General features: G+C 41.5%; 2 protein-coding genes across 2 annotated transcripts in view; one reads left to right on the top strand and one right to left on the bottom strand.

The window, feature by feature from the left end:
- Positions 1-1,409: 1,409 nt before the first annotated feature.
- Positions 1,410-5,529, top strand: LOC115005641 (PAN2-PAN3 deadenylation complex catalytic subunit PAN2-like). Its single transcript, XM_029427565.1, has 9 exons — positions 1,410-1,548; positions 2,082-2,219; positions 2,301-2,360; positions 2,448-2,538; positions 2,616-2,773; positions 3,064-3,207; positions 3,485-3,664; positions 5,352-5,445; positions 5,498-5,529. Exons 1-9 carry the CDS (start codon positions 1,423-1,425, stop codon positions 5,527-5,529), a joined length of 1,023 nt encoding a protein of 340 aa, XP_029283425.1. The 5' UTR covers positions 1,410-1,422.
- Positions 5,530-6,879: 1,350 nt separating this feature from the next.
- Positions 6,880-11,635, bottom strand: part of LOC115005640 (PAN2-PAN3 deadenylation complex catalytic subunit PAN2-like) — a 10,007-nt gene continuing 5,251 nt past the window's right edge. Inside the window, 9 exon segments of the mRNA XM_029427563.1 lie at positions 6,880-6,975; positions 7,067-7,165; positions 7,236-7,342; positions 8,261-8,409; positions 8,757-8,956; positions 9,741-9,869; positions 9,950-10,069; positions 10,160-10,279; positions 10,363-10,459. Of these exon segments, the coding sequence (XP_029283423.1) occupies positions 6,880-6,975; positions 7,067-7,165; positions 7,236-7,342; positions 8,261-8,409; positions 8,757-8,956; positions 9,741-9,869; positions 9,950-10,069; positions 10,160-10,279; positions 10,363-10,459 (1,117 nt within the window).

Genomic DNA, 11,635 nt, shown 5'->3' with positions numbered 1-11,635 from the left:
TAAAGAGATATAAAATATCACTATAAAAGGCTAAAGTAAAGAGATTAATAATATCACTATTAAAAGGGCTAAAGTAAAGAGATATAATAATATCACTATTAAAAGGCTAAAAGTAAAGAGATATAAATATCACTAATAAAGGCTAAAGTAAAGAGATAAAAATATCACTATTAAAAGGCTAAGTAAGATGATATAAAAGTATCACCATTAAAAGGCTAAAGTAAAGAGATATAAATATCACTATTAAAAGGACTAAAGTAAGAGATATAAAATATCACTATTAAAAGGCTAAAGTAAAAGAGATATAAAATATCACTATTAAAAGGCTAAAGTAAAGAGATATATAATATCACCTATTAAAAGGGCTAAAGTAAAGAGATATAAAATATCACTATTAAAAGGCGAAAAGTAAAGAGATAAATATCACTAGTAAAAGGCTTAAAGGAGAAGAGATATAAAATATCACATTAAAAGGCCTAAAGTAAAGAGATATAAAATATCACCATTAAAAGGCGAAAGTAAAGAGATATAAAATATCACTATTAAAAGGACTAAAGTAAAAGATATAAAAATATCCCTATTAAAAGGCTAAAGTAAAGAGATATAAAATATCACTAATTAAAAGGCTAAAGTAAAGAGATATAAAATATCACCCATTAAAAGGCTAAAGTAAAGAGATATAAAATATCACTATTAAAAGGCTAAAGTAAGAGATATAAAATATCCCATTAAAGGCTAAAGTAAAGAGATATAATATCACTATTAAAAGGCTAAAGTAAAGAGATATAAAATATCCCATTAAAAGGCTAAAGTAAAGAGATATAAAATATCACCATTAAAAGACTAAAGTGAAGAGATATAAAATATCACTATTAAAAGGCTAAAGTAAAGAGATATAAAATATCACCATTAAAAGGCTAAGTAAAGAGATATAAAATATCACCATTAAAAGGCTAAAGTAAAGAGAGATGTTTTTAGCTTACCAATGAAAATAATGTAAGATCCCTTTTTATATCAAAGAAATAGAGTTGTGGCGTTGATTATTTACGTTATCTAATAAGGTTTTTGATTATTCAATGAATTGTTTTGCCAGTAAAACATAAAAAGAAATCATAATTTCCCTTCAAATTGCTTTTTTTGGTCAGTGAAACATAAGAAAATAGTAAAATATATATATTTAATAATAATCCAAAAATGATTTAAAAGAGAGAAGAGCGACACATGTTTATATTTTTTATAATGTTAATAATTACACATTTGGCAAAAATGTATTCAAACAATTTATAGATTAGCAATTTAGTTTCCAATTACTTGACTAATTGTTTCTGCTCAACAAATAACTTGATCTGCATGAGTTGAAGTCGTCTGAACATCTTTTTAAACTTGGCTTTACGTCCCTGCAGCGGCGAGGACATAAGCAGCATGGAGGGCTTCACCTTCGACACGCGGGCAGAGGATCTGCGACACGTGTGGATCCCTCTGACCTTCAAGATGTCCATCAGCAAGAGTCAAGGCCTGGAGATCAGCAGCTGGCCTGAAGGAGAGGAGGTGACTGTCCTCTAATACATAAACATACATCAAATAAACTCTAATGAAAACTCCTCGTTGAAGACAGAAAACTAAAAATCCTGCGTCGGGAACTTTAAGAGAAATTTAAAAACGTTTGTTTTGGTAACCAAGTAAATGTAAGAACATTGTCTTAAAGAATTTGGTTTAAAAGAATTTAACTAAATTCATTGAGTTTCAAGTCTGTAACTTATTCCATGTCGAGTGTTCAGAATACACAAATGTTTTCTAGTTTCCGTACGAGCGTTTAAAGGAGACACTGAGCAGAGGTCATAGCCGTCCCAGTCCAACACGGGCAGAAAATAAAACCGTAGCGGCAACAAGTCGCAAAAAACACAACAATAAAAACCCGGTTTCACCAGGTTCTGCACATGTGGATTAACCGCCGATCATAATAACCAGAAATGTATAAAAGTAAACCTGTTTGACTTCCTGGAGAGCGACCAGCGACCGGACGTTTGGTTCATGGAGTTGGGAAACAGATTTGGTTTTATCTTCACTTGTTCTCCGCTCAGCTAAGTGCCGCTGAAGAGGAGGAGGGCGCCTCCATCTACGACCTGGTGGTCACGGTGCCTCACATCCTGGACGCTCGCACGGGGGGGAACTTGGTCGCACACATAAAAGTGGGAGAGACCTACCATCAGAGAAAAGAGGTGAGGGAAGCTCGGGTTAGAAAATCCAGTGGGAGAGAATCTGTGTTTGAATACGGACGTTTAAAGTGACGTTTGTTTCAGGGAGTCACTCACCAGCAGTGGTACCTCTTCAATGACTTCTTAATCGAGCCCATTGACAAGGTAAATATTTCATTTAACTTATTCTGGTATGTTTGTACGACGGCGTATGTTTGCAGCCAGTGAAAGTGTTGTTGCTTTGTGTCAAAGACCGAAGCTGCTCAGTTCGACGTGAGCTGGAAAGTGCCGGGGCTCCTGTATTACGCCAGGAGGAACTACCACACCAAATACGACCTCCGCAGTAAGTTGTGGGACCAGTCGCAGGTTTTACTTGTAGCGTTGCAGACAGTCGTTCATCTGCTCTAACGTTTGTCTCAGTTAAAAACCCCATCGATGCCAGCGTGCTGCTCACCGAGGCCTCGCTGGCCCGGAAGCAGAGGAAGAGCCACGCCACCTTCATCCCCCTCATGGTCAGCGAGATGCCGCAGGCCGGGGACCTGATGGGGCTGGACGCTGAGTTCGTCACGCTCAACCAGGTGAGTGCGGATCATAACACACAGGAGGGACAAACATTATACCTCTGAATAGTCAATGTTTATATTGTTCAGTGAACATAAAACATATGTTGTGTGTATCTTTTACCTTTGTCTAAAACTTTGAGTTAAATAAAGTTATTATTGCATAAAGTTTCTGTTTGTTAATGTGAAAGGAGCCGAACAGCATCGACCAACACGAGTTCATGGAAAGTCTTTGACTGGGACAGAAATATAAACTCTTTTAATGATCTAATGAATTATTCATTCATCTCATGTCTGTGTGTTTGCAGGAGGAGGCGGAGCTGCGCAGTGACGGCACGAAGTCGACCATCAAACCCAGTCAGATGTCTGTCGCCAGGATCACGTGTGTGCGGGGTCAGGGGGCCAACGAGGGCGTGCCCTTCATCGACGACTACATCTCCACTCAGGAGCAGGCGAGTGCAAAACACAGCAGGAAGTACTTGATGTGACCTCCAGAAGGACGGCTTGTGGAGACGGATACATCAATAGTTTTCTTTCCACTGGTCTGACAGAAGACGAACATCTGTAGACCTTTGCATCATTAGACTGTGGAGGCTGTAGAGTCTTACATGTGTTGTGGAACTGAGAACTTCTTTACCTGCTTGAAGATCTGAACACATGAAAGTCTTCATTAGTGCAACATTGACCCTGAGAGCTTCTCCTCTAACGTCCTGCGTGTCTGTTCTTCAGGTGGTCGACTACCTGACACAATATTCTGGCATCAAACCCGGAGACCTGGATGCAAAGATTTCCTCGAAGCATTTGACGACGCTGAAGTCGACGTACTTGAAGCTGCGCTTCCTCATCGACACGGGGGTTCGCTTTGTGGGTCACGGCCTGCAGAAGGACTTCCGGGTTATTAATCTACTGGTATGTTATTTCACAACCTAAAGTCAGCGTACGTATATACACAGGACTCCTTCACTTGTTCCACGTGTTATTATGTGACAGCCTAACACCGCATAATGAGGGGGAAAGGTTTTCAGAATGTTTTGCAAATGTATTAAAGATAAAACACTAAGATAAGACATGTACTTAAGTATTCACACCTTCACTCGATACTGTGTCGAAGCACCTTTGGCATCATTTACAGCCTCAAGTCTTCTTGAGTGTGACGCTACAAGCTCGGCACCTGTTCTGGGAAGTTCCTCACGTTCTTCTCTGCAGATCGTCTCAAGCTCCATCAGGTTGGATGGGACGCCGATGGACGGACATTTTCAGGTCTCCAGAGATGTTCAGTTGAGATCAAGTCCGGGCTCTGGCTGGGCCGCTCAAGGACATTCACAGAGTTCTCCCGAAGACACTCCTGCGTGGTTTTGGTCGTGTGCTGAGGATGGTTGTCCTGTTGGAAGGTGAACTGTCAGTCTGAGGTCCAGAGCGCTCTGGAGCAGGTGTTCAGTCAGGATCTCTCTAGTCTAGACTAGTCTCCCAGTCCCTGCCACTGAAACCCCCCCACAGCACGATGCTGCCACCGTGCTTCACCGTTGGGATGGTAGTGCACAGGTGATGAGCGGTGCATGGTTTCCTCCAGACGTGACGTTTAGAATTGAGGCCAACAGTTCGATCTGAGTTTGATCAGACCAGAGAACCTCCAAGAGGCTTTCGTGTGTTCTGCACTGAGCACTCTGCCATACAGCCCAGATCCATCGAGTGCTGTAGTGATGTCCTTCTGGAAGGTTCTCCATCTCCACAGAGGATCTCTGGAGCTCGGTCAGAGTGACCAGCTGGTTCTTGGTCACCTCTCTTTCCGAGGCCCCCCCGATCTCCCCTCAGATTGCTCAGTTTGGACAGGAAGCCAGTTCTAGGTCTTAGTTGTTCCAAACTTCTTCCACGTTAGAACGATGGAGGCCACGGTGTTCTTGGGAACCTTTAATGCAGCAGAACTTGTTTTGTATTCTCCCCCAGCTCTGTGCCTCGACACAATCCCGTCTCTGAGCTCCACAGGCTTCCTTTGACCTCCTGGTGTGTGAACTTACATAGACAGGTGTGTCTTTACACATCCTGTCCAAACATCTTAATGTACCACAGGTGGACTCCACACAAGGTGTAGCAACATCTCAACCATGATCAGTAGAGATGAGATGCTCCTGAGCTTCATTTCAAGTGTCACAGCAAAGGGTGTGAATACTTCTGTACATTCTAAAAAACCTGTGTGTGTGTGTGTCTGTGTGTGTGTGTGTGTGTGTGTGTGTGTCTGTCTGTCTCTGTGTGTGTGTGTGTGTGTGTCTGTCTGTCTCTGTGTGTGTCTGTCTCTGTGTGTGTGTCTGTGTGTGTGTGTGTGTCTGTGTGTGTGTGTGTGTGTGTGTGTGTCTGTCTGTGTGTGTGTGTGTGTGTGTGTGTGTCTGTCTCTGTGTGTGTCTGTCTCTGTGTCTGTGTGTGTCTGTGTGTGTGTGTGTCTGTCTGTGTGTCTGTCTGTCTGTCTGTGTGTGTGAGTGTCTGTCTGTCTGTCTCTGTGTGTGTGTGTGTGAGTGTCTGTCTGTGTGTGTGTGTGTGTGTGTGTGTGTGATGAGGGAACATCAGACGTCTCTTCATATGTTGTGTTTTCGTTGTTTCTCAGGTTTTGAAAGACCAAGTCGTCGACACCGTCTACTTGTTTCATTTACCTCGTAAAAGGATGATCTCTCTGAGGTTCCTCGCCTGGTACTTTCTAGGTAAGTTAAAGCAGCTGATCAACATAATTATGTTTTCATATTGACAAATCAGAGAATCCTCACCGCCTGCAGGTCATTGGGTAGCTGTCCGACCCACAACTTTACTCTTAGTTCAGTCTCGTATCATTTTAAAGTTTTTAAAAGTCTTTACTTTAGCCTTTTAATTAGTGATATTTTATATCTCTTTACTTTAGCCTTTTAATTGGATATTTTATATCTCTTTACTTTAGCCTTTTAATGGTGATACTTTTATATCTCTTTACTTTCGCCTTTTAATGGTGCATATTTTATATCTCTTTACTTTGAGCTTTTAATGAGTGATATTTTATATCTCTTTACTTTAGGCCTTTTGATAGTGATATTTTATATCTCTTTACTTTAGCCTTTTAATAGTGATATTTTATATCTCTTTACTTTAGCCTTTTAATAGGTGATATTTTATATCTCTTTACTTTAGCCTTTTAATGGTGATATTTTATATCTCTTTACTTTAGCCTTTTAATGGTGATATTTTATATCTCTTTACTTTAGCCTTTTAATAGTGATATTTTATATCTCTTTACTTTAGCCTTTTAATGGTGATATTTTATATCTCTTTACTTTAGCCTTTTAATAGTGATATTTTATATCTCTTTACTTTAGCCTTTTAATAGTGATATTTTATATCTCTTTACTTAGTCTTTTAATAGTGATATTTTATATCTTACTTTAGCCTTTTAATAGTGATATTTTATATCTCTTTACTTTAGCCTTTTAATAGTGATATTTTATATCTCTTTACTTTAGCCTTTTATTAGTGATATTTTATATCTCTTTACTTTAGCCTTTTAATAGTGATATTTTATATCTCTTTACTTTAGCCTTTAATAGTGATATTTTATATCTCTTTACTTTAGCCTTTTAATAGTGATATTTTATATCTCTTTACTTTAGCCTTTTATTAGTGATATTTTATATCTCTTTACTTTAGCCTTTTAATAGTGATATTTTATATCTCTTTACTTTAGCCTTTTAATGGTGATATTTTATATCTTACTTTAGCCTTTTAATAGTGATATTTTATATCTCTTTACTTTAGCCTTTTAATAGTGATATTATATATCTCTTTACTTTAGCCTTTTAATAGTGATATTTTATATCTCTTTACTTTAGCCTTTTAATAGTGATATTTTATATCTCTTTACTTTAGCCTTTTAATGGTGCTTGAGCTCCATTTGGCTTCATCAGCCCAGATGTTCTGGGACAGTCTAAGAAAAACAACATGTTGGCAAAACTACGGCGACCACAAATTTAATCTGCTTTTCATCACACGTGTAAGAAAAATCACCTTTAAAACATTGAATTGTTTTAATTTCTGGTTTACTATCAGTTTTTCTGAACACCTGTACTTGTAATGTTGTTCCCTCTGAAATACAAAGAGTAGAAATGAGGATCTTACTCCAAGCACCACTCTGTGGGCAGGGGGGGGGGAGGCTCTTTAGGCTTTGGAGGCTCCATCGCCTCTTTCTGCTTTGCCTTGTTGAAGGCGTACTGTGAAAAAAAAAGAAAAATAACCACATAATTAATTCCACTTTAAGACGGCATGTCTTGATTTAATAATACAACCCAACTGATAACTTGCCTCCGCCTGCACCTTCCAGAATTCTGCCTCTTTAGCGCTGTTCACCTCGCAGTTGATGACCAGAACATCCGGAAGACATCTGATGTTCCGTGTCTGCACCTGCGGCCGCACAGAAACAGTGTCAGGATGTAATCAGACTACATGTGAGGGCTCTGCAGCGGGGACTCACTGTGGGCTGGTACTTCTCACAGTTCTCACACCAGGCCTGAGTGCTCTGCTCCAGGCAGATGCTCTTCTTCAAGATCTCAGCAAAGTCGTATTCCTTCATCGGTTTTTCTGACGAGTCCAAGAGAAATTAACAGATCGTCAACAAATACAGATTTATTTCACTGCTTTTATCTGCTGGAGGTGATTTATACACGAGTGTCTCGAGAGCTGCACATAGTGCTGATACCGTAGATTTATTATTATTGCTCATATAACTCATGTTGGCACAAGGTGACGATTACTGCAGCTCGGCTCAATTGACATTAATATATATAGGATGTGGCCCGGAGAAGGGAAGATTGGGGTTCCTTACTGGAGCTGCTGCCCCCACAACCCGATCCCGGATAAGTGGTAGACGATGGATGGAAATATTTATTTATTTATTTATTTATTTATATATATATATATATATTTTGTGTGTATATATATATATATATATATATATATATATACACACAAAATATATATATATATATATATATATATATATTTTGTGTATGTATATATATATATATATATATATATATATATTTATATATATATATATTTATATAGATCTGTAGAGATACTTAGAAGAGTTATTCATGATGTTGACAGTCAAAAGCTGCACACATTACTTTTTAGGATCTCTATTAAATGTGTTTAAAGCTGGTGTCTGTGCAAAGTGTCAGTTACAGACGAGGCTGCACTAATATTATTATTATTATTATTATTATTATTATTATTATAATAATTTCAGACTCTGTGATCCAAACATTTCAATAACTGCAGCGTTTAAAGTCCATAAATCAACATTTAGTGAAAATAATTAACTTGTTTTAATCTAAACAAATCTTCTGCTTCAGTTCATATTTGTTGGTGTTTATTCTCCAAAACAACTTTTTGACTGCACTCAAAAAGCAGTTTGCATTTGAAAACGTGAAGAGAAGCTGGAGATGTTAAACACGCTGTTACTGTCCATCTCTCCTGCGAGGACTTCAGACTCACCCTGGGAGTTGTGTTCGGGGTAGTGCATGGTGAAGAGCAGCGTGAGCGACGTGCGCACCGTCTCTTTGCCGCAGCGACACAAACTGCTGTTCTCAACTTCACATCCAAACAGCTTCCCGATGGCCGACTCCCCCGAGGAACCCAGAGAACTGTCGACATCATGGACACAAACCATCAGCTTCACATCCTCTGCAGGCTTCAGCAAAACATTTGTCCTGACTGCGCTGCGTATCGGGGCCATGGTATATTCTCTGAGATCATAATTGTGTTGAAATACATAATACACATAAAGCAAAGGGTCGCTGTAAGAAGCCTCTTCACTCTGTAAAGACTCATTACTGTGTGTTATATTTCAGAACTCTGAATACTTGATATTAAAGCACATTTAGAAATGACTGCAGTAAAATGCTTCATATAAATACATTTGATTTGGATCATTGCCCCCCGACACGGCTCTGTATGTATACATTCCCCTACAATCAGAAGCTGTGCCCACCTGCTGCTGGCCCCCCGGTAGGCCTGCGGACCCTCCTGCTCCTGTGTCTCCTGGTGGAGCTGCGTGAGGATGAAGCGGTTCCAGCTCTGGATCAAGCGGCCGAGTCGGGCCTTCCCCGTCTGCTCGTCTGAGTCGGCGAGGATCAGACCGAGCGCTGAGGCTTCTGGGATGGTACGGAACGCTCGGAGGAAGTTACTGGCCTGGAGAGACGAAGAATCTCTACATCACAGCTTTCCATACAAACAGGGTGAAGACCATCATGAGCTTCTTCCGTGACGAAGACGAGACGAGGTCAACGATAATGTTGAATATAAAACCTCTCCTCTAGTTTTACTGAAGTCACGATATTATTGGTTTTGACTGGAATGTTATGACGCAGATAAAAACAGCTGACCAAATGAAGCTATGAAGATTCTGACTTCCAGATGACTAGAATGACTTTCGTCGTTAGAACAGAAAGAAAAGGATAAAGGTAGAAGATATAATGTGACGAAAACTAATAAACACGTTTTGTCTACAGAATAAGACTTCATCTAAAACAGAATTCCGATAAAAGATGTTCATTAATGCTCGTTTCTTGCAGCGATGAGATCATCAGGAGTTGGTCAGCAGGAGGTCAGACACTTATTATTCCAGAGCAGAAGAAGAAGCAACACGGAGACTTTAAACGTGCAGAACGACCTCAGACCTCAGAACAAAGCAGAGAGCTGGAAGTAAACGTGACCTTTGTGGTGGTGGTGGTCTAGTGGTACGCCTTCCAAACAAAACACTAGAAGGTTGTGAGTTCAGTACCAGGCTGCCACCAGCGTACCCCTGAGCAAGGCACTTAACCTGAGCTGCTCCAGGAGACGGTCCTGTACCGAGTTCACTGTGAGTCGCTCTGGATCAGATGACCTGTGATGTGTCCGTGTGATGTAATAATGTGAGGACAGTTCAGAACTCACCTGATGGTTCAACACTTCTACATTTAGAGAAACAACCAACCTGACACGGATCTCCTCGGGACAGATCCAGCATGTGGAAGAGGAAGCCGAGCTCACAGGCCAAACAGAACTCCTTCTGGCATAAGTGGTTCTGCACCAGACAGCGGATCGGCTCCAGGAAGTATAAAACCTGAGGGCGCAGAAAGAGAACTCCCCGTGAGCCGGAGAAACGCTTATAGAATGTGTGAAGCGTCTCTAAAGGTGTCCCACCTGGATCATGCAGTTGCAGTACGCGTTGGGGATGTGAGGCTCCAGGCCGGCGAACAAGGTTCTGTTGTAATGTTTGAAGTCGAAGTCCTCCAGTCCAAGTTTAGAGTATTTAATGGTGACCTGATGCAACGATCCAAACGTTAACGTGTTAAACTCTCGCACAGCGACAGCCAAGTGCTTGTTTTAAGATGGAAGTATAAGAAGTGCAACCTTTCTGTACTTCTTGGGCACCATGTAGAGATGCGGCTCCTCGTCTCGTCCGATGGGAGACTCCGGTACTTGGCTGTAATTATCGTAATCCAGCTCCACGTCTTTGATTTTGTAAGGAACCTGAAACAGATTGAATGTCGTTGAGACGTATGTTTGAATGTGACGCTCAATGCTGAGGCTGTCGTGACGTGTTCTTCACGTGCCTGGTTACGAGGGCGCGTTCGAGGATTTGCCGCATAACCGATGAAGCCAACCGTTTTCATGGTGCGCAGGATTTCTGGGTCCACGGGAGGAGCTCGTCTGTAGGGAGCGAAACTGTTATTAGAGAGGAAACACTGGTCACGAGCCGAAGTGATATCCTGCGTGTCAGGAACGCCTGGATCAGCTGGGGGAACATCGGATTGCAACTTAAAACGAATATCGTTCCGCATTTAGTGTCATTACATTTTTACATCACAGTTCATTTATCTGACGCTTTTGTCCAAAGCGACGTTCAAACAGTGCAAACACTCCTGGAGACACGACGACGCTCTCGTTCTGTCTTGTGTTGTAAATCCAGCGCACCCTAAACAGTTCACAACATGTTGAAGATGTTCACACGGAATAAAACACATTTCATCTTTTTATTTAATGTGTTTCGTAGTTTTTCTTCTTTTCTATAAGTTCACGAAATGCATGATCTCAAGAGCGACGAAATAATCTTTCTATCGCATGTTCGTGATAAATAAACTGGACGCCACATTAATCTCTGGCTGAGCATTCAAACAACCTTCAACTCTGAATCTAAAGTCTGGAGTCAGATGTTAGAGATGACCTCAGTCTGGAGGGTCACGCATCGTTCCTCTCGTTCCTCTCGTGAGCAGAACCCTGACATCACTTTGGGTACGGTGATATTTATCATGATGGCGCCCCAGAGGGAAGTGATGTAACGTCGCACCACACGTTCAAAGATGAAGCTGCTGAACGGTTTGATTTCCGCTACAGTCGACAAATCTAGTGAAGAAAACAGAGAAACGTGCGTTCGTCCGTCTCTCGATACTTTCCCACTTCCCCATCTCGTCTGTGGCCGCAGTCCCCCCAGACATCTGTTCCAACACGTCAATCTATAACCTCACACACATGTAGTTTCCTAAGAACTGTGTGTGTGTGTGTGTGTGTGTGTGTGTGTTGGACGGGATGTGTGTGTGTGTGTGTGCTGGATGGAGTGTGTGTGTTTGTGTGTGTTGGACCTCTCACCTCTCACACCTCACGCACCTCACGCACCTCTCGCACCTCACGCACCTCACGCACCTCTCGCACCTCACGCACCTCACGCACCTCTCGCACCTCACGCACCTCACGCACCTCTCGCACCTCTCGCACCTCACGCACCTCACGCACCTCACGCACCTCTCGCACCTCACGCACCTCACGCACCTCTCGCACCTCACGCACCTCACGCACCTCACGCACCTCTCGCACCTCTCGCACCTCACG

Source organism: Cottoperca gobio, unplaced genomic scaffold, assembly GCF_900634415.1.
Source record: "Cottoperca gobio unplaced genomic scaffold, fCotGob3.1 fCotGob3_333arrow_ctg1, whole genome shotgun sequence".
Classification (NCBI taxonomy): Eukaryota; Metazoa; Chordata; class Actinopteri; order Perciformes; family Bovichtidae; genus Cottoperca; species Cottoperca gobio.
The sequence above is the reverse complement of the archived record's forward strand: the minus strand, read 5'-3'. Positions and strand labels throughout refer to the sequence as shown.

Bases quoted from the DNA above. Each gene is read 5' to 3' on its own strand.
- LOC115005641 (XM_029427565.1), top strand. From the start codon at position 1,423: ATGGAGGGCTTCACCTTCGACACGCGGGCAGAGGATCTGCGACACGTG. The intron at 2,220-2,300 runs GTGAGGGAAGCT...CGTTTGTTTCAG, and splicing joins CCTACCATCAGAGAAAAGAG to GGAGTCACTCACCAGCAGTG. The intron at 2,539-2,615 runs GTAAGTTGTGGG...CGTTTGTCTCAG, and splicing joins CACCAAATACGACCTCCGCA to TTAAAAACCCCATCGATGCC.